Source organism: Mesoplodon bidens, assembly GCF_964165515.1.
Source record: "Mesoplodon bidens genome assembly, chromosome: 12".
In the NCBI taxonomy this organism is placed as follows: Eukaryota; Metazoa; Chordata; class Mammalia; order Artiodactyla; family Ziphiidae; genus Mesoplodon; species Mesoplodon bidens.
In genome coordinates, this window is record NC_138168.1 from 26,945,295 (window position 1) to 26,970,645 (window position 25,351).

Here is a 25,351-nt window from a genome sequence, read left to right on the forward strand (position 1 = left end):
ATGTCCTTCTGCAGGTCATGTTACTACAGTGGCTGCAGCTGGGACAGCCACTGAGCTCCCAACACTTTGCTTTCATCAAAACCACTTCTACCCCACACTGCTACCCCCAGACACACACAGGTCGGACAGCCCACAGTCATTCTACAACTTGTCAGACAAGAGAAATGGTGCAAGTGGACAAACGTAGCTAACCCAAATCTCAGGGCACCCTCAACATACACTGTCCTGCCACTGTCTTCTACATGCAAGTGTTTCCTCCAAGAAGTGATGGGATGTAAGACTGGCTCAGTGCCCATCAGATAGAGGGGGCAAATCTGAGAGGCATTCATTTATCCATTACTCAACAAATGTACGTACTTATCCTCTAGATACAAGGCACGGGCTTGCTCCCATTTTTTTTTAACCATTTCCAGTATTCCAGATACTGAGAACTAAGAACTCTTCACTGTTCACAAGAAGCCTAGACCTCACCTTCAGTTTGTAAATTCCTATCTTCCTCAAGTGCATCTCACCTATACTAAGATTCAGAACAGATCTTAAAATACTAGGGACAAAACAAAAACAAAAACAAAAAACTATATACTTAGTTGAAGGTGATTCTCACAAAAATGCAAATCTCATTTGTAAAATGAGGAAACTGAGGCTAAGTGACTCACTCACTCTGAGTCCCAGAACTGGATACCCTTGTGACTGGACTTAGCACGCCAGGCTGGGCCTGTTAGTTCTGACTGCTGCTCCTGAATTCCAAGGGTAGGGTCTACAATCTCTATAACTTCAGTGATTTTCACAGCACTGGGTACATGGCTGAATCAATGAATGACTTCCCTATTAAAGACGCCCCTCCTAACATTAAGAGCCCCGTTACCATTTCAGCATGCGTTAGTATAAACGACCGAAAACTTAACAGCCTTAAGGATTCATCTGTCCTACAAGCCTAGCTCAGAGTTATCAGAAGAAGATTTCAAATTGGAGACCAGGAAAGAAGGGTGTGAACAGAAAGCAGCAGCCTTTAGACAGACTGGAGTCTAGGGAGCTCCCCAGTGAGAGACCTTCAGGTTCCAAACCTTCAGTGGAAAAAGGATTAGTAAAAGGAGGCCAGACAAAGTAGTAAAAAATCCACAGGGAGGGGCTTCCCTGGTGGCACAGTGGTTGGGAGTCCGCCTGTCGATGCAGGGGGCGGGGGTTCGTGCCCCGGTCCGGGAGGATCCCACGTGCCGCGGAGCGGCTGGGCCCGTGGGCCATGGCCGTTGGGCCTGCGCGTCCGGAGCCTGTGCTCTGCAGCGGGAGAGGCCGCAGCGGTGAGAGGCCTGCATACCGCAAAAAAAAAAACAAACACCACAGGGAGAGTGGGAATTCCCTGGTGGTCCAGTGGTTAGGACTCCGTGCTTCACTGCTGAGGGCCTGGGTTCAATCCCTGGTCAGGGAACTAGGATCCCACAAGCTGCGCAGCCAAGGGAAAAAAAATTGTATTTTGTAATTGTCTTAATACCTTTCAGAGAATGCTTTCCACCTACAAAAACATATATATATATATATATATATATATATATATAAATTAATTAAAAATCCCACAGAGAGAGCAAATCACCTCCTGCTATTTGTGAAGGCCCAAAATAAAATCCCATCAAACCAAACACTAACGGGTATGGAATACATGGGTACCTGCTTCCCCGTGGTGCTCCACGTAAACAGTCCTTACCTTCTGGGCAAGCTCCGTAAAGATCTGGGCAAGCACAGAGAGCAGCTTTGCAGTGCTGCGGTGAGTTGCCAAAGACATGGTCAGGAAGAAGAGGACGAGGTCCGAGTACCTGGAGAGCATGGGCACCAGGCGCACCAACAAGCGGCAGGACTGGGTGAAGAACTGGGGGCAAAACAGATCAGAAAGGCTGCTCACACCAGGTCTCCTCTGGGGTGACCAGGTAGTGACGGCGGTTGTACCACCTTGTGAATGTATTAAAGGTCACTAATGGTACATTTTGTTTACACACACGTACATAACACCTACCCACTGAGATCTCTTCCTTGTTTACACAAACCCTCACAACACTACACTTTAAATTCTTAGTCACTTAAGTCTCAGTTAGTTAACAAGGTTGTCTGGAGTTTAAAAAATATGTTTATATACAAATTCTACTGGGAATCAAAGTTGGCACTGGAGGCAATACTACAGAATAACACACAAGTCCTCAAAAATAAGTTGCTTCTCTGGACTTAGGGAGATAACGCCATCCTCTTCTGGCTTACTGCGAAGGGACAGGTGTTTGCATAGTGCGGCCATTAAGCCTTAGTTATGGCGGCAACATCCACCATTCACATCAAATCCCAGGAGTATGTGATTAGGATGTGAAAGAACCCCAAGATAATGGATATTCTGGATTGGCAGCATTTTTGCACCTATGCGTCTTACAACTGTAATCCTTAGCCAGCAAGCCCTAAGCTTCCCAAAGTTTGTCAGTGAGGTTTACATGTATAAAGACATCAAGAGATTCTTAGTGATTTTGCCGAGGAGGCCTGCTTTGGGACCCCCACATGGAGCGAGGTGAAACCCCCTCTGCCTCTGCTCAGCCCACCTGGACAGTAAGAAGCCTGTGAGGAACCACTGGTTACCGTGTGCTTCGCTGCTGTGCCATCCTCGCCAGACGATTTCAGCCTCTCCAAGAGCTCAGAGACAGCGGAAATTATTTTCTGCACGTGCAAAGTGCTCACATCGGCCCAGAAGTCATCCTCTAAGAGTTGTGTTAGATGTCCTGACTGCAGTCTCTCACAGCCCGCTGCTTCTTTCATTCACGGAAGAGAATGACATGGTAAGGAACAGAAAACAAACTCTTTTCATCTCCATTCATCCAAGAATCATTTCCCACATCTGGCCTTCAATATTTAGCCACAAAAAAAGATCATCAAAATAAAAATTAAATCAAGTAAGAAACTAGTATTTTCCTGATCTCAGACATACCGTCTTCTTGTGGTCCTGTTTGGTGAGTGTTCTCCTCTGTTTTTTTACTATTTCTTTCTGCTAAGTTCTGGATGGCACAAAGGAGGGCCCGGATGGCAGTTTCCATTTGCTCCGAAAAATCCTCCACAAACCCTTCATCCAGCATTTGGTTTCCTAGTAAAGTAACATGGTGCAGAACAAAGTTTTAAAAACTCAGTCACTTGTTTCAGTGCCTCTGGAAATCATTACCAATCCTCATTGGTCATTCTAACGAACAGCCACCTTGTAAACACCTGCTATGGTTGAGCCACTGGCAAGCTGTGCTGGGTACAAAGAAGAAAGAGACACATTCCAGGCCTAGGTAAACCTATAAGGTTACTGTCTTGTATTAAAACAATTTTGCTAAAAAATGCCAAAAATATGAAAATAGTTAAGATGGAATATATGAACACCAACTTAGTCCAAACATTAGCCAGCAGCTTTCCAGTCTTAAGGACTTTCTGAAACAGCCAGTGAGCCTGTGCTGTCTACTTACTCATGTGCTATGAAGTATGCAACGTGATGGCAATCCAGAGGCAAGGTTCTCAAACAAAAGAGGCAACAAAAGTTAAGAGCTATGTGTTCCAACTATACTTCCCTGCCTTGGAACCCTGGACAGATACGTCTAGAACAAAACACAATGTGTCTTTAGGACAATCTGGACTTAAATCTATAAGATGTCTTTCCTACACTGGGCTTTTACTCCCCTACTGAACAATAGTCCTCACCTCCTCGGCTGCCTGGGGTAAGCAGATGTGTCTTCCAAGTAGCAAAGTCATCTGTGGCTTTATTGATCTCTCTTCTTACATATTCCAGGCTCTTGACTAATGCCATTTGTGGGTCTATTTGCTCACCCTCTACCCCTGGAAGAATGAACAAGGACTCTAGGCCTTGCAAATGAGCTGACACCTGGGACAGGCAACTCAGCCCAGAAGAGCAAACTTCAAAATCTTTCCTGCAACAACAGAAATGCCATAATGTTGAAAGGAAGGTGTTAACACACACACACACACACACACACACACACACACACACACACACACACACACACACACACACACACACACACACACACACACACACACACACACACACACACACACACACACACACACACACACACACACACACACACACACACACACACACACACACACACACACCCTCCCTCCCTCCCTCCCTCCCTCCCTCCAACCACTAAAACTCATTGCATCTAAAGATTTACAGCTAGACGTGTGCCACAAAGCGCTATGAGGGTCCACTGGAAAACCAAGGACTAAAGCATAACCCCTTCCATCCTTTCAGCCCGTTACTAAACCCCGACCGAGCGCCGCACACACAGAGGCAGGGCAGAGATGTAGGTGCGCTCACCAAGAATGAAAGAGAGTCTCGCAAGATTGCTGCCTAATTTTGTCAACATCAGCTTTCACTGTTTTAATGGCTTTCAGCATCTCTGTTAATCTCACAGTTGACTGTTGCCAAAGCTGGTCCTGTTTCCGCATCCGGCAACCAGAGGGCAGCTGCCTTCCAGGAACTGGGGATGGGTAGCTCCGATCCGACGGCATCAGGCCCAGCACCGCTCCAGAAAGCTGCCCCTTGGTGAGCTCTGGTCCTTCCAGGGAGGCGGCAGAAGGCTGACCCTGTGCCTGGGCATCACCTTGGCCTGCAGCCGGCCCTGCACTGGGGCAGCACTGGAGGAGCCAGGAGAGCTGCTCAAGCAGGATCTGGCTCTGCATGGCCAGGTGCTGCAGCCTCTCTGTCCACTGCTGCACCCCGTCCTGAGGGGGGAAGGCCACGGGGTAGACGGGCGGCCCCGTCAGCCTGCTGTCAATCTCCTGCACACAACTGAGGAGGTTCCTGTGCAGAGAAACAAACCCACGGGGATAACGCATGGCACCTTAAACTGTGTCACCGCGCTGTTTGTAACAGTAAATTCACTGATTTCTGAACCAAGTTTGGGCTTTTCCACATAATCAAGAAGAGAGGATGCCCCAGATAAGTAAAAAGTCTGTTCAAACGCCTTCCGAAGTACTTAAACCATCCTTCAGTGTAGCAGAAGCATCGGTGCTCACTGCTTATCGCCTGCCCCTTACAGGCCTCTCACATCCAACAGTCACAGAACCACAGTGATTTCAACCACTGTGTTCTAAAAAAAAATCTAGTAAATGTAGTAGGCTTTGCTAGATAAAACTCTTATGAGTGGAGAATAAAATAGCTGAAGTAATTACAGTCTAGAAATACTACCTGTCAGCCAGGGATCCACTCAGCAGATGATGACAGGCTTCCTGTCCTCATCTTTTAAGTATCCCTTTCTACTGAGGAGCACCAGTGTATGGTTCAGCAAATTACAACTCTGTGATCCAAAAAGCCGACTCACATCTGATCTGTGCCCAGAGTCTGAGACACCCGATGCCATGAAAGCAACCCTGCCCTCGGCCCACACGGACTGCCAATCACGGACATCCTCATTCCAGACCCAGGTGTGTGATTCAGCCATGAACATTTTTACCGTCTGACTCGGCCTCGAACCATCCCCCAGAGGTGCTGCCAAAACCAGGGGGCAGAGGCATTACCACCGAAAGCAAGGGGCCAAGCCAAGGCAAACCCCACCTGCCCCTTCGGACCTCAGACTTCACTGCACAGTTGGGAGCAGCGTGTGCAGCAACTCTGAGCTGCGCATAATACTCTGGATTCGTGCTGCAAACGCAGCCAGTCAGCGATACCTGAGGAGGATCCATTGCTCGGTCAGCGTGGTCAGGGAGCGCCGCTGTCGGATGAGCACCTTCATCAAATGCGCCGAGAACCCTTTGCACCGCTCCATGTGGCCCACACCCATCTCCTGGCAGGGGGAGAAGAGAGCATGCTGAGGGGCCGCTGGGAAGTGCTGGGTCCCATGCTCCTGGAGGGGAGCCCCTGCTGGGGCGGGTTGTCGGGTAGTGGCGGGGGGGGGGGGGGCCGTGTGCGGAGCCTGGGTGCGCTGCCCTCTAGAGGTGACACGTCCACCTCTGGGAGCAGTGCATCTCAAATTACGCTTCCATGGAAGTTCCATGAACAAGAACTAGTTTAACATCAAAATTGGGTATCAGTGATCTTCTCTCAATTCACAGGGGGGAAAGATCTGAGGGTGGCATTCTCCATTTGAAGTTTTTCTTCCGTAATTTTTCTTAAGGATTTGGTCCTGTTAGCAAATGTTGAGTAACAGAACTTATTATAAAATGCTCTCTGATTAAGCACAAAATTACATTGATTTATACTGTAAGTTTAATGACTGCAAAAAGTTCAGTCACTTCCAGTAATGGGCTGTGATCACCGGACCAGGTCTGACGACGCTGCCCTGGAGGAACAGAACTGGAATCCCTGAGCCCCTGCAATCCCAAGGCTCTATCATCCTACCTTGGCGGGAGCTGCCAGGACTGCACTAAGCCTGGCGTGCCGTGCAAGACAGCGATAAAAATACTTCTGGCACCCCTCCCACGAAGACGAGATTTCTGTAAGCAGCCTGGGAAAGAAATCAACATGATTTACTTAATTAAAACCACTATCTCCACCCTAGATCCTGAGGAGTCAGAGACTGGTCCATTTAGCCACAACCAGAAGCCAAGAGTCTGAACAGATTGATCTCTGTGAGGACCCATTCAGTCAGGCACTCATCAGTCCTTTATACTTAGCACTGAAAGTAGAGTGGGAAAATAAACTATGACAATATGGCTTCCTTAATAAAAATGGTATGACTATCTTGGCAGTGGAGTCTAGGGATCATAAATTCTGATGCCTACAGGGGCCATGCAGATAACATACATGGTTAAGGACAGCCAAGCACAAAATGATCCCTGGCAATGACAGCTGAGAAGCAACAGGGACCGTTACTGACCACAGTGAACCTGAGAGCATGTGTCCTATCAAAAGGAGGGCACTCTAGTCAACTTTCGACCACACGGGAAGGCAAGCACACTTGGCCAAATTTTCCCGAAAAACTGAAAATCCAGAATGTTTATGTAAAATTTCTCCTTTTTACAGTGTTGTGTTGAACTCAAATTTAAAGCACTTGAGAGGGCCACTGAGCAAAGAAAACACACATGTATGCTGTACTCAGCTCATTTCCAACCAGTTCCTAACACAGAGGGAGCTCCGTCTGTCTCTAAAGTCTATAGGCTCTCAAATTCAAGAACATATGGGAACTTAGGTTTATGTACATGGAATAGCTAAAAGGGTGGCCATTCTCTCACAGATTTTCACCTGTACATTCAAATGGAGTAGACCTCAGGAAAAATCAAAGGACCAAAAAAAATAATGGGAGACATGAAGACAAGGAGGATGGAAAGAAGAAAATCAACAGTTACTAACTAACTACTGACACTTGCTTTAAACACTCAGAGTGGCCCCTTGTCTTCCTTACCCCACCAGAGCCCCAACCACCCAATATTTCGAATTCGTCCCTTACCTTTTTCTAATGAAAGAAAGGGTTAAACAAAAAAAGAAAAGAGAATTAACGCTGGGTGCTCACCACCTGCCCGTCCTGAGCCAGGCACTTTTCTAAATGCTAATTTTATGGCAACACTAGGACAGAAGTACTCCTCTCCCCACTTGGGCAAATGAGGCCACGGAGGCTTAGCTGACTTGCTCCATTTATAATTAAAAACACAAACCTAGCATCAGCCTCCTGAGTGCTGCTGACTATAGACAACGCGCTCTGGAGATCCAACGGGTGAAGATGAAGCATCTCCTGAAGGCTTTTTGAACGGGCCCAGGAAAGACCTTTGCGATATGACAAACCTAGGAAATAAACAGCAGGTGGTTAAATAAAGAAACTCAGGAGAGAACAGATGTGCCAGGAAGCCCCCAGTGCCACTGCTACTCAAAGTCAAGTCCTAGGAACAGCATCGCCCAGGAGCTTGTTAGAAAGCTTACTCTCAGGCCCTGCCCCACACCTACTGAAACAGAATCCGCTTCTGCACTTTGGCAAGATTCCCCAGGTGATTCATACACAGTTAGTCTGAAAAGTGTTGCTCCCTATGCACGTTGGAAGGGCGGGTGCTGTACAACATATGGTGATGAAAATAAAAAACATATTTTCTGAGAAACCTCATTACAAAACTGTGAAACTACCTGGGAGTCACAAATGGTTCATCGTAGGATTTTCGTGCGTGTTGACTGGGACTCACACATTTCAAACCTTGCCTCCCACCTTATGTTTCCCACCACCTCAACTGTCTCTACAAACTTGCCCCAAATCACCCATGTTGTTTGTCTTCCTAAAATCAGGTGAGTACACTTCACTGGGCTTCCATCGAGGACCTTACCAGTTTTTGCAAGGTGTTTAAAGAGGTCTGCTAAAGCTCGCTGTTTCTGCATGAGAATGTGCTTGGCTTCTGAGCGCTGCTTCTCCTTCTCTGCGGAGGGATCCACCTTTAACCTCTGCAGCTCATTCACAGAGGAAATTACTTCACCTGCAGGGAAGACAAGGGGGAAACACGGAAATCCCCAGGAATTCTTAATGTGCTCAAATTACCCAAGACCAAGGACCTGTCAAAAACAAAGACCAGGTGTCATTCATCTTTATAGCTAACATAGTCCCTAGCATTTGGTAAATTCTCAATGATTAAACTGATCCAGACGAATGATAATGGAAAAATCAAAACACATGGGCTTCATCTCTCTTAACAACCAACAACCCAAATAAAGTAGGTATTCTGTTTTTTTTTATTCAGGGGTTTCATAACCAATCAAGCAAAAAGCACTTATTGAACATGGATTATGTGCAGTGATTTACACTAAGAATTTTTAAAACTTGAGGTAAATTTCCAATACATACAACATGTATTGAGCTCCTACGCTGTACCTCGTACTTGGTAAATGTTCTTTTTAATCTGCACAGCTCCAGAAGAACTTATTTGTAGCCACTCAAAGAGGCTCAGAGAAGTCTAGTCATCTTCCAAAGGCCATTCAGGTAAAGAGCGGACCTGAAGCCAGGATTTGAACCCTGGCTGAACCGACTCCAAAGCCCAAATTCGTTCTCCAGCATCGCACTGCCTTCCTGAGCACCCACCGGCACCTAGAACACCAGGGTGCTGCCAACCTGCCACAGGCAGTGTTATAAGCTGACTGCGTGGCCTCCCAAGCTCACGTTGAAGTCCTAACCCCCAATACCTCAGAATGTGACTGTATTTAGACATGGGGCCTTTAAAGAGCCAGTTAAGATAAAAATGAGGCCGGGACTTCCCTGGCGGTCCAGTGGCTAAGACTCCACGCTCCCAACGCAGGGGGCAAGAGTTCGATCCCTGGTCGGGGAACTAGATCCCACAGGCATGCTGCAACTAAGAAGTCCGCATGCTGCAACTAAGGAGCTGGCGAGCCGCAACTAAGACCTGGTGTGACCAAATAAAGATAAATATATGTTTTTTTAAAGTTAAAAAAAATGAAAGATAAAATGAGGCTTTATGGGTGAGTCCTAATCCAATCTGACTGGCAGCCTTAACAGAAGAGGAGATGAGGACACAGAAGAGGCATCTACAAGCCAAGGAGAGAGCCTCCGAGAAAACCAACCCTGCTGACACTTTAATCTCGGACATTTAGCCCCAGAATTGTGAGAAAATAAATTTCTATTGTTTAAGCCACCAAAGATGTGGTGCAGCTGACCCCTGAACAATGCAGGCAGGGCATCCTGAGCAACGGGTAATAGGCTATTACTCTAACAAGTGTTTTTTTAAAAACAAAGATCTCCCTGAGATCAGACGGCAGCCTCACTGAAGAAGGACCAGCTTCACCCTGACTGCACGCTCACCGCGGCTGGCGGGTGGGCGGAGGTGGGGGAAGTGCTGAAAGGCTGCCAAGGGCCCAAAGGATCTTTTAAGGTCGGGATTCCCTTTCCCAGCCACTGCTGATATGCTGTACAGCACGAACAGGGAAACGAGACTGCTACACCTCTCTGAAGTGAAGGAAAAAAGAAGTGAACTGTGGACAAACCTCCCCTTTAACCCGAGAGAGACATTTTGAGAGGTGGGGACAGCCTCAAGACTCTAGGAAGCCCTTTACTCGTGTCCTCAACCAGCAAGAGCTGACATGGGCAGGGCTGCTGTAGAGAACGGCCTAACACTGCACCGGTGTGCACGGGAGGAGGACAAGGTGACCACCTGTGGGGTCTCAGCTGGCTCCTGTGTCTGGGCTCGGATGGTTTTTAACCCACTTGCTTAATTACCTGCTCAACGCTATTTAAGATGTGTCACAGAAGGACACAGGTATCTCATTCCAACCCTCCCACGCCACTGAGGATACCGGAGAGGGCAAAGCCCCCTCGTCCTGGGTGTGCACCCACCGGTGAACTGGTCGAGGCCCTCCACGAGGCAGGGTAGGGGGCTTCCCTTCATGAGCACCAGGCACGTCTTCCTCATGCGTTTCACAAGCTTCGGCAAGCGACGCAGAAGTGCCCCCTCCGAGGCGGGAGGGGCACCCTGACGCTGTTCTGGAACCACGGCCTGTGAGACAGCACAGGTTATCCTCACCGCCAGGAAGCACAGCCCTAGCACGAGCCCGCACGGGTGCTCAGTTCAGATGCTGCGCTGCTCCACACACACCTGGCTCAGCAACAGCAAACTCTCCTCTCCACGCCTCTGAAGTCTCACGAGAACAAAGGCATCATCGCCAAAATTAAAACAGGCATGAGCCGCGGGTATTCAGCGTCGTGTGTTGCTGCTGTGGGAGGTCCCCGTAGCAGGGGGTCCCCACCTCCCACAGCGCCTCCTGCGCTCGTCACCAGGGGCCTGCGCTTCTCCTCCATGAAGGTGGAGGTCCGACAGCGGCACTGCTGCCTTTACGGTGCTGCACTGCACTGTGCTGCTCAGACACACAGGCGAGGCTAACCTGATTCGCCGAAGCTGACTTCTACCACCATCTCTCCCCTGCCTCCAATTCCTGACAGTTCAAAGACCAGGATCCAGATACTAGGCAACCACCAGAGGCCTATGTTCACTAGTAGTTTTTTTCCCTTGAGAATCCCTGAAATTCTGGGACTTCCTTGGCAGTCCAGTGGTTAAGACTCCACACTTCCCCTGCAGCGGGTATGGGCTCCATCCCTGGTAGGGGAGCTAAGATCTCACATGCCACGCAGCACACACCACCCCCCAAAAAAGAGACCTGAAATTCCTGTGCTGTCATCAATAGTAAGTTTAAAAATTTGATCAGCGTGACAAGCGGTGAACTGATGAATACAATCAAAAGAAAATTTGGCAGCCATATCATATATGTGCGGCCATATCATGGCTGTATGCTCAATTTCTATTATGCTTTCTGAACTATTAAAATATTAAAAATCGCTTGAGGAACTCCACTGCTAACTCTATAGACCCAGGGTGAAAAGCACAGTAGGAAGACAAAAGTCATTACTCCCTTAAGAGTGCTCCAGACTTCCCTGGTGGCTCAGTGGTTAAGAATCCGCCTGCCAACGCAGGGGACACAGGTTCGAGCCCTGGTCCGGGAAGATCCCACATACCGTGGAGCAACTAAGCCCATGTGCCGCAACTACTGAGCCTGCGCTCTAGAGCCTGAGAGCCACAACTACTGAGCCTATGCACCATAACTACTGAGCCTACGCTCTAGAGCCCGTGAGCCACAACAAGAGAAGCTACCATAATGAGAAGCCCGTGCACTGCAACAGAGTAGCCCCCGCTCACCGCAACCAGAGAAAGCCCGTGCGCAGCAACAAAGACCCAACGCAGCCAAAAATAAATAAATAAATAAATAAATAAAGTTACTGGGGGCAGCGGGGGTGGGGGGCGGGGAGAGTGCTCCCTACACCCAGTGATTATGAAGCAGGGACATCCTCCTGTGACAGGCCTGCTCACCCAAGGTCTCGAGAACTGTTTAAATTTTCAGGAATTTTGCAAGCCAGCTCTTAACTCTTGGCGCTTGAAACTGGCCATGATGGGAGTATATATGTTTCTACACCATTGTCACCAGCAACCACTTCAAACCAGCAGGTCACTGCACACAGTCACTCCCTGTACAACAGCTTCATCTGGTGGGAGCCCAAAGGCGGCTTCAATATCCTATTCCTAAACTGATGCTTTCAATCTTCCCTCACAGGTAGATGAACTGTTCACAGGTAAGCACAACAGTCGTTTCCACAGGCTAACATGAAACGTCCAGCACCAGGATTAATGCTTTCTGCCTTACTCTGCAGCAGGTCATGAAAACAAATGCTATACCACTAGTCCAAAGAGGAAGATTTCAAAGGCATTCCCTCACCTAGTTCTAAGGACACTCCTCCCACAGAAAGCAAAGACCCCACGCAACTAGCTCAGGAATAAGCGAACACTATCCCACGAGCTAATACCTGCACAGCTGCTGGCCGGGCTAACAGGGTCTCTCTCAGTGCCCGATTCAGACTCTGAATGGGCGACTCCTCACTTGCGGCTGCATCTGTTGGCCTTGGCAAAAAGTCCGGCTGGTCCTCCTTGTCACTCTCCACCAGGGATGACCGGCAGGGTTCACTCAGGACAGCTTCAAATTTCTTCATGAATTTAAAGAGGGTTCTGGCCCCAGGTAATGACAGAGATGGGCAGAAAAAAATAGGATGGAAAGTGAGGAAATATGTAAATGACATATAACACATACCTAGATAACTTAGTAACTCGTACCTTTGGTACATAATGAGCTCCTTAGAAACTCATAATCTTTTTTTAAAGGAAAAAGTATGGCAGGTATTCTGGTCTCTCTTTTCTAGGAGGAAAAAAAAGCCAGGAATGGTGGGATCGCTTTGCTCCAGGTGAGCAGGCGGCAGAGGAGTCGGCCTTCCACGGCCCACAGCCGGCTCCGCCTCCAGACACGTCCGCTCCTCCTGCAGGGAGACTGTGCTTTGGGTGGAAGGGCGTGGTGTTGGGAAGCCAGCATAACAGTCTAGTGTTTTTTAGTTAAGTTCAAGGCAGCACAAGTCAGGCCTCTGTAACAAGGCAGTCATGCTGTCTATCATTCAAAAATTCTGAGTTTTGGTCACCCCCAGCTTTAAAAGATCAATTACCTGTGTGTCTTCTCCACAGATTGTTTAATAGACCAGAAGCTGACATCATTCCACTTGGATATCTTAACAAATTCCTGTAAGATAAATGAGGCTCAAGGAATGGCTTTATAAAGCTGGTGTCATTCTGTTCTTTCTAGATCATCTGTTTGCCGAAGACCAGAGCCCACTACATCTCAAACACAGGACCGTGTGTCAGTGAACAAGTAAAACAAGTGTAATAAAGGAACCATGTGTTTGTCTCAAAGCAATGGGGAAAAAAAGTGCTGCTACAATCAGTAGGTCACTATGTACTCTAGCTTAAACCAGGGTTGGTTCCACGACCACTGAAAGTGTCAAAAAGAGAGGATCCTCCTTACACCCCCAGCACCTCAACGGCCCATAGACCAACACCAGATGGTGCGCGTCTGAGGTGGAAGATCAGCCTGGGCAAGACCAGGGGAGTGGGCACTAACATCCCTCTTAGAAGCCTCTGAAAAAGGGCCACGCCCCGGAACCCTCACACATGCGGCCAGGTCAGCAATGGAGCCAATGCCACAAAATGCAAAACCCACCATCCTAGTTGGCAGTTGCAACGCTCTCCTCCATTCCCCAGATCCCCCTGCCTCACAGTCAAATGGATTAAATAACAGAACTGAGGAAGAATTTGCTGATTTTGTCCTCCCAAGAGTGATTATGACAGCCGTTCATCTTACTTTAAGCTCTTTTTCTAGGGGGGAACGAAGTTCCACAATTTTGGCCTGGACCCGGTCCAAGAACTGCTTGTAATAATGGTACAAATTCCATAGAACACTACAAAGTGAATCTGGAAGAAACAAGACAGAAACAAAAACACCACACTTGCCGCATGTGCTGCTGGCTCCCCCTCGGAGGTGCACAGTTCAGTGACGACCCTTCCTCCTTACTCTTTCGGCCACGAGAGTACAGTGCAATGGAGCACATGCAGACTATATAACAGCTCATCGGGAAGCCGGGGCTACCAGTTGCCAGAGATGCAGGCTCTAAATCCTACCCTATATTTTCATTTCAGTTTGTACTGGATATTTTGGTTGCACTTTTGTTCTTAAAGATGGTGTACTCAGACATTCTGCCAAACTCACAAGTTCCGACCCTTTCTCGGAATCTTATTGTAAAGTCAGCATAAACTAAGCTTGTTTTAAAAGATGCCATATTAAGAGGCTCCCCTTGACTGCTCATTCACGTAAATCTATATTCATTTTACAGCGACACTTCTGTCTGAACTGCTGTGGTCAGCGACAGGCATCGACAGTAGAAGTTTTACGTGCCGTTACTTGACACGTGGCAGCGCTCTGCCGAGATCAAAGAACCTACTAATACTGGCCTGGATCAAGCAGCAGCTCAGCAGGACATAGGCACCGTCTAGACGGAAAGATGTGCTGCCTCAACGTGCCAGCGCCCGAGCTCTGCATCCGGTGATTCACCTCTGCCACGGCTCGCTGGCCAGGGCTTCATTTATAACCAGCCTGCACTCAACTTTAACGTTTTTCTCTCTGTCTAGCCTGAATCACATTATAGGAAAAGACAACTGAAACTGTCTTGTTTAAAGCCTGGCATGCAAAAAGACACCTGTTTCATGTGGAGAATTCAAAGGGTAAAATTAAAGAAAAAATATTATACATCCATATGTATATCCTTACCTTTTCCTTCAACTTGTGGCATCAGCAAGACATGACAATGGAAAACCAGTAACATCTGAAGTCGTACGTGGAACTCTCCCAGTGAAGATCCTTCAATAAATGCTTGTAACGTGCTGACCAGCAACATCAGCGTCATCTGTCTGTCATCTTTAGAGATTCAAAGAAGAAAACATATACGTGCCTGCAACCATCACTTGCTGTCACAAAGCGCACACAGTCTACTATGGGATTCCCGAGGGATGGCCGTCAAGTAAAGACACCAGTTAAGGTGAAGCTTTGAAGCAAGGACCACAGCGAAATTCCAAGCTGATTTAAAAAAACTACAGCCCCACTCAGGGTATGTGTGAAATGCACTCACAGCAAATTAGGAAACTGAATTCTGAGGCACTTGTTCTAAGTATGAGATGAAACCCTTTTAACTCAAGCATTTTAACTATTACCTATCAAGACAGAAACTTTCTCTTTGACTTGTCTCATAGATATAGAGAAGAAGGAAACTTTATCTTATGACTAGCTCTCTAGACTCTGGACAAGTCACTTAAACCTCTCTGACTTCCATTATTATTCTTAGTAAGAATAAAACTATACAGCTTTCTTGGCTGACCTCTCAGGAATACCTCGCAGTCAAATGATACATCCTATGTGAAAGTAGTGGGGCGAGGACACATGGCAGCAGGTAAATCCCACACTCTGCAGCACTTCAAGCTTAGCTTGGACCCTCTAAGTAAGCAGGGAATTTACAGACGGTGTTACCTTCCTGCTCCTCTGTTTGTTCTTGCATGTGCTTCTCCAGCATCTGATAGATGGAGAACCAATGCTTGGTGGATTTCTCAGTATGGCGTTTCATGGTATTATCCAAACTCATGGACCAGCAGCTGAAACATGGAAGTAGAGGCCAAGGAGGCATTTAAGGAAACCTATTCAAACATCTGAAACCACAGAAGCAGAAGCTAAATATTCACTATTCTCTCCTCCCAAATGGAGATGGAGAAGCTCCCAGTCTGCTGCCTCTGAACGCATGCTGTTGTCTGGTCTCTAGCTGACATACTACATAAACTCTGAGGAAACAAACTATTCAAAGACTATATCCCTACAACCTAAGCTCAGGAGGGGACGTGACAATTGTATCACTTACTTCAGTTCCAGTTTACGCCAACGGATGACCATCTGAGTGACCACATCAAGATGTTTCCGCAGAGACAGGGCCCGACTTGCATTCTCCTCCCAATCCTGAAGAAACACAGATAAAATTTACTATGGCCATTATTCAGTCCCCTGACCACCTCCTCACTCAGGAACACCCTGGACTTTTCTTGAGCAAAGACCCCTGGGACCTTCAACAACTTTTATACTGATTTACCAGTAACTAACCAGAATGAGTTTACACCCAGCTTATCCAGCTTTGAGTCCTTTCTGGTCGCTTTACAGACCTCCAGCAGAGCAAATAGCACAGGGTTTGGAGACCTGAGTCGGAATCCCTGTTGTTAGTCACGTGACCCCGCCGAAGTCCAGAGCCCTAATCTGAAAATCAGGGGAGCACCAGCCACTTCAGAGGCTGTGAGAGGACTGAGGGGCTGAAGAGTGGAGGCACCCTGCCGGTCTGAAGGCCAACCCAGAAGTGCTGGCAGACTGAGCCCTTAGGACTGGTGGGCGCTGCGTCCCACCCTTGAGAACAGGTGAGGCAGGTCCCCTATGTGTCCCATGGAGGCAGTGGCTTCACCTGCAATAATCTGACCTTATGTCAGAAAAACCAAGGAGGTTCATCCTTTTCCAACCCACACTATCACATCCTGTCCCTCGAACAGTAAGAGACTCTCTTCAGTTGACTGTAACTAAAATGAGGACCGGAGAGAACCCTCTTACCTGTGCCTTTGCCAGAAGGATCTCTAAGCCATTCAGGAACTTCGAGATGGGGCTGGAAAGTGGGAAACTACGAATCCTGTCCATTACAACCAGCAGCTGCGGGGTGGGGGGAAGAAGATTTGGGCATCCCTGGGGGACTGTCAATCACCCAGAGTCACAGGGTACTGAAGAGGGGCCTGACTGGAAGTTTCATGCAAAGGCCCTGCTTCGTGAGCACTTAGGAAAGCTGCGGGTGAAACTTCCAGGGCTGCAGATCCTGCCCAAGATAAACACTTTATCTGCTGCATTACTCTGGAAATAAGATTGAGTTTGATAAAGTAATTACTCTTATTACTCTCTGTTATAAGTTATTACAGAATTAGCTGAAGATCACAGAGCAAGGTCTGAGTTAAAACTGCCAATGTTGAAAACGCCAGGCCCTTGTTAGTGTGTAAGGATGTGTCTGAATACAGAGAGCAACATAGCAGCACTTCAATATATGGACGGCAAACCCTGAGCAGCAGATAAAATAAGTGGAATCTCAAACACCATTTACACAACAGCATTACAACCTGGTATATTCATCCTACAGGGAATAGCACTGCACTGAACCGCAGTTCTGTAAACCTCTGTTTGTGTACCCAGTGTGCAAGTCACTGCCCCCAGGACAGTGAGAGGCCGCCTCCCCACCGCTGCCCTACCTGCTCAAGCGCCGGATGTTCCGGCCAATCCTGCAGCAGCTGGTGGACGGCCTCTGAGAAGCCTTGAAGCACAGGCTGGCAGTGCCGAGCTTCCGGGACGTTGGGGTGATGGTAAAAGTCATAGGGACCGTCAGGCTTCACCATCAGGTCCAAGGTCCCCTCCCCAAAGAGAGCGTTACGGGACAGGGTGTAGGCCAAAAGTTGGCTGCCCAAGAGCTGGTCATTCAGCTCAACTCCTGTGAAGTTAACAAGATCACTGTAAGTTGGTATCAAGTTACAATGAGGTCAGCAACATGCTCAGAAATAATGAATGACTGCGACGAAATAAAGTAGATATTGCAATGCCATTCACCCCCAAAGCAGCAAAGGTCTAAAAGACTGTGACCCCAATACTACAGTGGTCACCAAGATCTGCCCCAAGTTTCGGTATATACAGAGGAACTCAGATACTGCCTACATGTGATCAAGAGGGTGCAGAGTTTGGTTTGATGGATTCTAATTCCCAGTTTTTGTAGCTCTTCTTGGTAGGCAGACCTGAAATTTAAAGCCTCCTTCCTACTTGCAAGGAATAACTCATGAGGTCACGTAGGAAACTGCATCAAACCATATCCTGTGAGATTAATTTCTGAGTTGCCAGGTTGCTCCCAGGAATACATGATTTCATTAGAAAAGCACTGAAGCTGTGAAAGGGAAATTGGAAATAATGTGGAGAAATAAGACCATTTAAACTAATTCTATATCCTTACTCTTAATTCCTTTGCCCCCACATATTCAAAGGGTGAAAACCCATCTTTATTGCAGCATTTTAAATTTTTGGAATTAGCTTAAGTCCTTTAAGCGAAGGAAACTCCATCAATAAGGAATTTAGCAAAAACAGGGATGTAATAGTTTCAGTTGTTCCAGAAGTAGCAATCGCATCTATTCGTTTTGATTTCCCAAGCGCTTAACAAAAGTAAACTGCCATACCCATCAGGGGGTAGAAGTTTGTGACAAGCGACGCCCCAGTCTGGTAGCAGGACAGAAACAGGCTGAGGTAGTGATCCGCCCCATGGGGCGGCGGCGTCTGCTGGTACCAGAGGGACCGAGCAAAGCCGAGGCACAGCTGCTGGTGTATCAGCATCACAGCCTGCATCGAGCTCTGTGACAGGAGGGCGGGCTCTGGGGCGGCCTCCTCTTCTTGCCCATCTGAAGGTCCCTTCTTTGCCTCTAGTGTTGGTTCTACCAAAATATCTGCGAAGTCCTGTAAATAATATTAGAGCGATTGAACTTTTAAAGTCAAAATCCAGTTCTAATAAGACTAAAAGGAAGGGGGAAGGATGGAGTGTGAATGATCAAGAAAATGAAATAGGGAATTACGTGCATTGAGAAATGCTTTAAAAATTACAAAACCATTCAGAGGGATGTAACAGGAACTAACATAGTGCTGTAGGTCAGTTATAGGGTAAATTCAGAGTTCTCATCACAAGGAAAAAATTTTTTTCATTTTATATCTATATGAGATGATGGATGTTCACTAAACTTATTGTGATAATCATTTCATGACGTTACGTCACATCATTATGCTGTACACCTTAAACTCATACAGTGCTGTATGTCTATTATATCTCAATAAAATTGGAATGAAAAAAAAAGAATTCAAAGGGCAGGTGTGTGGTATCAAGAGAATTTGTTCCAACCTCTCCATGCAGTGGGAAGTGTTTCCTGAACTCCCACTCTTCCTCCTCCTCCTCGCTCAGGGCTGTCCTAGAGTTCCTGCTCCGGTATCTGTACAGGCTGCTTTCCTGCTCAGCCTTCTCTTGGGCTCTGCGTTCCTGTTCATCCCACTCATTGATGATTTCCTAAAAAAATCACACATTCCGAAGGAAGCTTATTTGCCTTTGCTGAGGCATTTACAATGAACAGAGGCAAGACTTGCTATCTCTTCCTCATGAAAACAAAATACCATCGTTCACGAACAAATAAATGCCAACATCCAAGACACTAAATTCCATGTGACAGAGAGCAAATGGGATTTGTTTTCAAACTGTGTATCTGCAGCAACCTGAGTTTCCTAACCGCCCCCCCCCCCGCTGTATTGTTACAATTTCGCAGGTGTGAAAACTTGCTGTAGTGGCACGACGGGGGACTCCCCGTCAGCCGTGAATGGTGCGCTGCATGAAGGACAGGGTGAGGGTCAGCAACGTGGGTGTGTGATGCAGACTGCACTTGGCCAGCACCTCAGGGAGATATCCTGGGGGTTCGGAAAAGGGAAAATGGGCTGGGGACTGGGTGGTCGAGGGCAACCAATCAGGCAAAACTAGGCTATACGATACCAGACATTTCTTAAATTCCCTATTACCTCTAAAGCCCTACGACTGGCAAGAACTATAAAGAAACCACCCAGTATTGAGAAGAACTGAGGAGATAAGCAACCCCAGGATGACAATTTGTATTAAAAGCCCAAGCAAGCAGTTAACCTTTGTCTCAGCAATTCTGTTTTCTAGAAGTTTTACCCAAAGATCTAGCTTTAAGACTTTTAGGACGGCACTGGTTTGGGTTTTTTTTCTTCCCAAAACAGAAAAAAAAACCTTTACATATAAATGTAAATATTCAGTGACAGGAACTGTTAAATGACTTACCCATAAAACAGAAAACCTGGCAGTCACTAAATATGATGCAGGTGGAGAATACCATAATCGTGGGGGAAATAAGCGCTAAATTTTAGCTGTTAGGTTTTTAAAGGCAAGTTATAAAACAGAATGGACTTTCTTAGTGGTTTGTAGGGCTCAAGCCATTTGAGGACATTATCTCGGGGACCACGGAGGGTATAGCATTGTCCTCAACCAGAGCAGCCCTTTTATCTGTTAAATACTGGATCACTCTGCTAATATTTGTATTTTTTAAAAGGGTCTACTCCCCGCCACCCAAAAAAACTGTAAACCACGGGGAAAAAACAGCTGTAAAAAATTTAGTGTCACAGACATACACTTACAGATACATGCACAAATGAGCAAGCCTAGAACACACCAATGTGTTAACAGTTATATAGTTTTGAGTGGCAGAATCTAATAATTTCGCTTATACTTAGTCTTTTAATTGTCTACAATGAAAACAAATTGCTTTTGTTGATAAGGGAAAAAACAGAATTTTTTATTTATTTTTTTAATTTTTGTGGTACACGGGCCTCTCACTGTTGTGGCCTCTCCCGTTGCGGAGCACAGGCTCCGGACGCGCAGGCTCAGCGGCCATGGCTCACGGGCCCAGCTGCCCCGCGGCATGTGGAATCTTCCAGGACCGGGGCACGAACCCGCGTCCCCTGCATCGGCAGGCGGACTCTCAACCACTGAGCCACCAGGGAAGCCCCAGGATTTATTTTATTTTATTTTCTTGTCTGCGCTGCTTGGCTTGCAGGATCTTAGTTCCCCAACTAGGGATAGAACCTGGGCCCCTATTTTCTTAATATTAATAAAAGTTCATTCAATTACATGGCAAAACCCACCATAAAGTCAAACAACCAATAAAAAAGGGGAGAATATTTGCAGTGTGTATCAGGCACAAAGGGCTAACAACACTAATGTTTTTTAATCTCTTAAAAATTGACAAAGGCCCCTAAACCTGACAGTTAAACGGGAAAAAGCCAAGTAGCAGACACTAGATCCCCAGTGCCTACCCACAGTCTCACCTACACCGGGCACTGCTAGTGTCCTGCAGGCGCCCTGCTCGTGTCCCCAGCTCCCGTCAGGAGGAGGGCTTACCTGACACACATGTCTGAAGAGCTGCAGGGCCTGCTGGTCCAGCTCTCCCTTGCACAGCACATGGGAGCGCAGGTACAGGAGGGAGTTCAGCAGCAGCTGTTCTTGGGTGGGGCAGGGCCTCTGGCTCTTGCCCTCCAGCTCCTTTCCTCCCAGGCGCTTAAGGAGCAGCTTCCCAAGGCCTCGCAGGACCTCCTCCGACTTCACCGAGCACAAAGCATCTGCGTGAGCATAGTAGGTGGGGAAGGTGGGGCCCACTGATGGGAAAGCCAACAGGGATGTGGCCAGGGCACCCAGCCTGTGTGCGCAGAGCACGCCACCATGGAGTGAGGCGTGGACCTCGCACGCCACCAGCCGCATGCCGTGCTGCAGCTGCAGGACAGATGCCTGCAGCGGGGCCGCTGCGTCTGGGTAAAGGGCGAACTCCTCTGCCAGCCGCCTCCGGAACTGGTGGTGTGACTGCTGCCAAGAGGCCTCCTCCTTCAGAAGGTTCTGGGCCATCTGGGCAGCCCGAGGTCCGTCCGTGTGGAGGGCCTGCAGGAGCCGAGTGAGCAGGTCCTGAACAGCAGAGGCCTTGGCAATGCTGGTGACATAGTGGTGGACCTCCTGTACCAGGGACTCATACGCAGGCAACGGGGGCCTGAAGGCCTGCTTCTTGGACAGGCTACAGATTAAGTTCTCCAGCTGATCAATTCTCTGGCGAAGCAACCTAAAGGCAAATTAAACACAATATGCAAATTCTGTCAGAAGCAAAGCAGCAAATCTAGACTGAGCCTCAGGAAAACAGAAGGAAGACATTTCAGCTACTGAGGCATAAAATGATATATGGACCATTATAATGCAAATGGATAATACATACACAGGCATTTACCATGTGCAAAACGTGTCGTCGAGCATCTCGGAGGCACGTCTCATTGAAGTGGGCACTATTATCTTCCTTTTACAAATACGGCACTGAGGTTTAAGGTATGGAGTGGTCTACCCAAGGTTTAAAGCCAAAGGTCAGGGACAGGACTGGAACTCAGAACCCACTACTGAACAGTATTTCCTAAGGTAACAGACCTCCACAGTGCACGTCATCGCAGCCCACTCCTTCCACATTGAGAATAAGCTCTGCTTTCAACCCTTCTGGCCCCATGTGAGTCCTCCTCCTCCTTTCACAGAGTATGTATTTTTCCTGATTATAACCATGGCTTTGGGATCTACCTGCTAACGTAGTTCAGAGATGTAGATCATAACCTCAGCTTAACAATGTAATTATACTAAAAAATGTCTTTTTAAAAAGAATATTCAAGCCAATAACCCCCAACTGGAATAATCACTACGGTGTTACCTGACGTGAGGATGAGAGTGACCGAGGACGACTTCATCCTCCAGGCCTCTTCCGGTCTGCAGCTGGGATGAGAGGCTCCGGGTCTTCCACTCACACTGCAGCTGTTGTAACTAGCGGAAGAGGAGAGACTGGTGTGCTGTGCCCAGCTAGGACCAGGCCGCAGAGACAAAGCCCCGGGGGGAGGGTCGCTCCCTGGATGGAAGGAACCTGAATGACCCAAGGGCAGGGGTTTCTGTTCTACTAACCTGGACCACTCACCTCAGAGCTGTCAGGTGAAAAGACACTATCTCATTTATGCCAACGAACTTCTAAGTCTCTGCTACAGCAGTCTGGTCATCACCCCAACTAACATAATTTTCCTTCTTCAAAATATAGAACTAGAGTATCACTATCTTAATGTATTCAGTTCCCGAGTTTGGTTGGAAGTTCAAATAGCAAGAGATACACCACATTATCCGAATCTACCTACTTCCTGAGTTTTGGATAACACACACCCAAAGTTCAAAACCTAAGGAATGCTATACCCTGTCTAAAGAAGTTACCCAAATCCATATATCCACAACTTGCTTTAGGCAGAGGGATCTGGATAGGGAGGGATACCACTAGTGTTCTCCTGTTATGCCCTCTGCCCAGGGCAGCCTATCAGCAGACACATCAGAATGGCCCCTCCCGGTGTCTGAACCTACTCAGAGGAACCCGCAAAGAGGAGAACACAGTCTTCAGAACACACTCCTGGGATGTCACAGGGAAGCTTATGTAAAATCATCCCTCTGTGCTCTGAGCAACCATAGGGAGAGAAAGGAGTAATATACTAAGCAAAGCCAGCCAGTCAGGGATGCAGCCCGCGCTCCAAACCCTCCCTCCATACCTCTTCCTTGGCGTACTTGAGCTTGTACTCCCTCTTCACGGCGGGGTCGAAGCGTGCCTGGGGAAGCCAGGTCTGGATCTGGAGCAGGCCCAGGCTCACCCACAGGCTCCCACGGAGGGCTGGCTCAGGCAGGTCCCGCTTACCCTCCCCCTCCCCAAACAAGTGGCGCAGGGAGGTGAGCAAAAGGCACAGCAGCTCCTTGGGCAGCATCTCGTGCCCGGCCATGTCGCCGAGAGTCTGGCCCACACGCTGGCATGCCTGGCTGTCCCCAGGCAGCAGCTGCTCACAGTTCTGCACATACTCCTGCCGCCGGGGCTCGGGGAGCAGCTCTGCCAGGCCAGCCAAGTGCCGGCACAGCACCAGCCGCTGGAGCTGGGAATCCGTGCGTCTGTGGGGACAGGGAAGCACTTAAGGGTCTGCGTCAAGCGACCACCATTCCTTTCTCATGCTACTGTTCTTCCAGAAAATGACAAGACAGACTGCACTGCCTACACCTAGAGGTCAATTTCTATTCTCACTAAATCTGATATGGTTTTCTAAGTACCACCTTCTTGATCACAATATACTCACAGCTGACAGAGTGGCTGGCCAGCTCACAGCAGTCTCTGTCATGGACTGAAAACCTGCTCATCCAGCCAGAAAACACCCTTCCTCCACCCACCGGAACTAGCCACTATCGGAGAAAGTTCTGACTGAGGTCCCCACTACATGCTCTGGAGGAAAGACGGGAGCTGTACCGTCTACCTGGGGGAGGGAATACCTGAACTCTGCTACGGAAGGGACAGCCATGTTGGTCCAAAGCACCGAGCTCATGTCCTGGAGCTGCTGTGATCTCTCAACCCACTCCCCCAGGGTGACATGTGAGGAGGACAGGATGGGGAGGCCGCTCACATCCCAGGGACTTGCTCTGTAGCTGCTGGTCAAGACTTCAAAGCAGCACTTGGAGAACACGGCTCTACTGAGACTTCCAGGACCCTGATAAGGGGAGAGGAGTCATGTTAACTTTTAGAAATAAAAAAAAAAAGGGTTTCAACAAGCGGCACTGGGGCACCTTAGAGGAAAGAAAGAAATTTTAAAAGGAGATTCCGGTTGCTAGGAACAGGTAAACATCAGCCTGAGACAGGACCAGAAGGGCAGAACAGGGTCGGGTGCAGTGGGCCTTTGAAGGACTCCATTCTCTACGAACGAGGAGCCGTGGGGGGCTTTAGTCGCAGAAGAAAAGCCCTCAAACCTGGGCATCAGGAAGACCAGTCGTGCAGCAGAGTTGGGGCAGGAAGGTGAGACGTGGAGGCACGGGAAGGAGTTGGAAGACAAATAGAAGAGCCAGGGACAAGCCTGTCTCCCTGGACTGTTAACCTGGGACACAGGAACAGCTGTCCACGAACAAAGGGTTAGCGGGTCAAATACACGAGAGCAAACCTGACTCTGTGCAACTCTTGGGGACCCGTAAGGTTTAACACTAAAAGCTTTGAGAGATGTTTTACACTAAAGAAATCAATCTTGATACAGCAATGGAACAGGACTGAGTCCAAAAATAAATCCATGAACATCGTGGGAAAAAGGTGTTATGACAGAGATGGCCATTTCAAAAGAGATGGAAAGGATGAACTAGTCAAAACTGGTGTTGCTAATACTGCTTTTGGATATGCTTGTTTGTATTAAATAAAAAATTTGCATCCCCACCTCACAAAACAAGATATCCAGATGAGACTGATGTAAACATGAAACAAAAACAAAAACAGAAAATATGAGGGCTTCCCTGGTAGCGCAGTGGATAAGAATCCGCCTGCCAATGCAGGGGACATGGGTTCAAGCCCAGGTCCGGGAAGATCCCACATGCCGCAGAGCAACTAAGCCCGTGTGCCACAACTACTGAGCCTGTACTCTAGAGCTCGTGAGCCACAACTACTGAAGCCTGTGCTCCTAGAGCCCATGTTCCACAACCAGGGAAGCCACCGCAATGAGAAGCCCGCGTACCGCAGTGAAGAGTAGCCCCCGCTCGCACAACTAGAGAAAGCCCACATGCAGCAATGAAGACCCAACGCAGCCGGGAAAAAAAAAAAAAAAGACAAAAAAATTTTTTTAACTCTCTGGGTAATGAAGGAAGACTTATTTAAAAAGCATGATACCAAAGCCAGAAAGTAGAAAGGGACCGGCATATTTGAAAAGAAAACATTATAAAACTTCTGTGATATAAGAAAACATCTTCAAACTTGAGAGACAACAGAACACTATAAA

At 47.9% G+C, this 25,351-nt stretch overlaps 1 protein-coding gene across 3 annotated transcripts in view; it reads right to left on the reverse strand.

Annotated features, from left to right (window-relative positions):
* MDN1 (midasin AAA ATPase 1) overlaps window positions 1-25,351 on the reverse strand; it is a 157,693-nt gene that overhangs the window by 26,923 nt on the left and 105,419 nt on the right. Inside the window, exons 60-83 of one of the 3 annotated variants that reach the window (XM_081250560.1) lie at window positions 23,874-24,088; window positions 23,114-23,501; window positions 22,246-22,355; window positions 20,916-21,621; window positions 18,858-19,019; window positions 18,148-18,421; window positions 17,182-17,417; window positions 16,502-16,597; window positions 15,774-15,868; window positions 15,392-15,513; window positions 14,639-14,785; window positions 13,676-13,785; window positions 12,984-13,057; window positions 12,300-12,498; window positions 10,284-10,443; window positions 8,272-8,418; window positions 7,618-7,744; window positions 6,365-6,470; window positions 5,695-5,810; window positions 4,343-4,828; window positions 3,700-3,926; window positions 2,954-3,106; window positions 2,608-2,777; window positions 1,700-1,861 (exon numbers count right to left, since the gene is read on the reverse strand). In XM_081250560.1, the coding sequence (XP_081106686.1) occupies window positions 1,700-1,861; window positions 2,608-2,777; window positions 2,954-3,106; window positions 3,700-3,926; window positions 4,343-4,828; window positions 5,695-5,810; window positions 6,365-6,470; window positions 7,618-7,744; window positions 8,272-8,418; window positions 10,284-10,443; window positions 12,300-12,498; window positions 12,984-13,057; window positions 13,676-13,785; window positions 14,639-14,785; window positions 15,392-15,513; window positions 15,774-15,868; window positions 16,502-16,597; window positions 17,182-17,417; window positions 18,148-18,421; window positions 18,858-19,019; window positions 20,916-21,621; window positions 22,246-22,355; window positions 23,114-23,501; window positions 23,874-24,088 (4,788 nt within the window). The remainder of the gene's footprint in view (window positions 1-1,699; window positions 1,862-2,607; window positions 2,778-2,953; window positions 3,107-3,699; window positions 3,927-4,342; window positions 4,829-5,694; window positions 5,811-6,364; window positions 6,471-7,617; window positions 7,745-8,271; window positions 8,419-10,283; window positions 10,444-12,299; window positions 12,499-12,983; window positions 13,058-13,675; window positions 13,786-14,638; window positions 14,786-15,391; window positions 15,514-15,773; window positions 15,869-16,501; window positions 16,598-17,181; window positions 17,418-18,147; window positions 18,422-18,857; window positions 19,020-20,915; window positions 21,622-22,245; window positions 22,356-23,113; window positions 23,502-23,873; window positions 24,089-25,351) is intronic. The other 2 variants (XM_081250562.1, XM_081250561.1) reach the window with 2 other exon arrangements.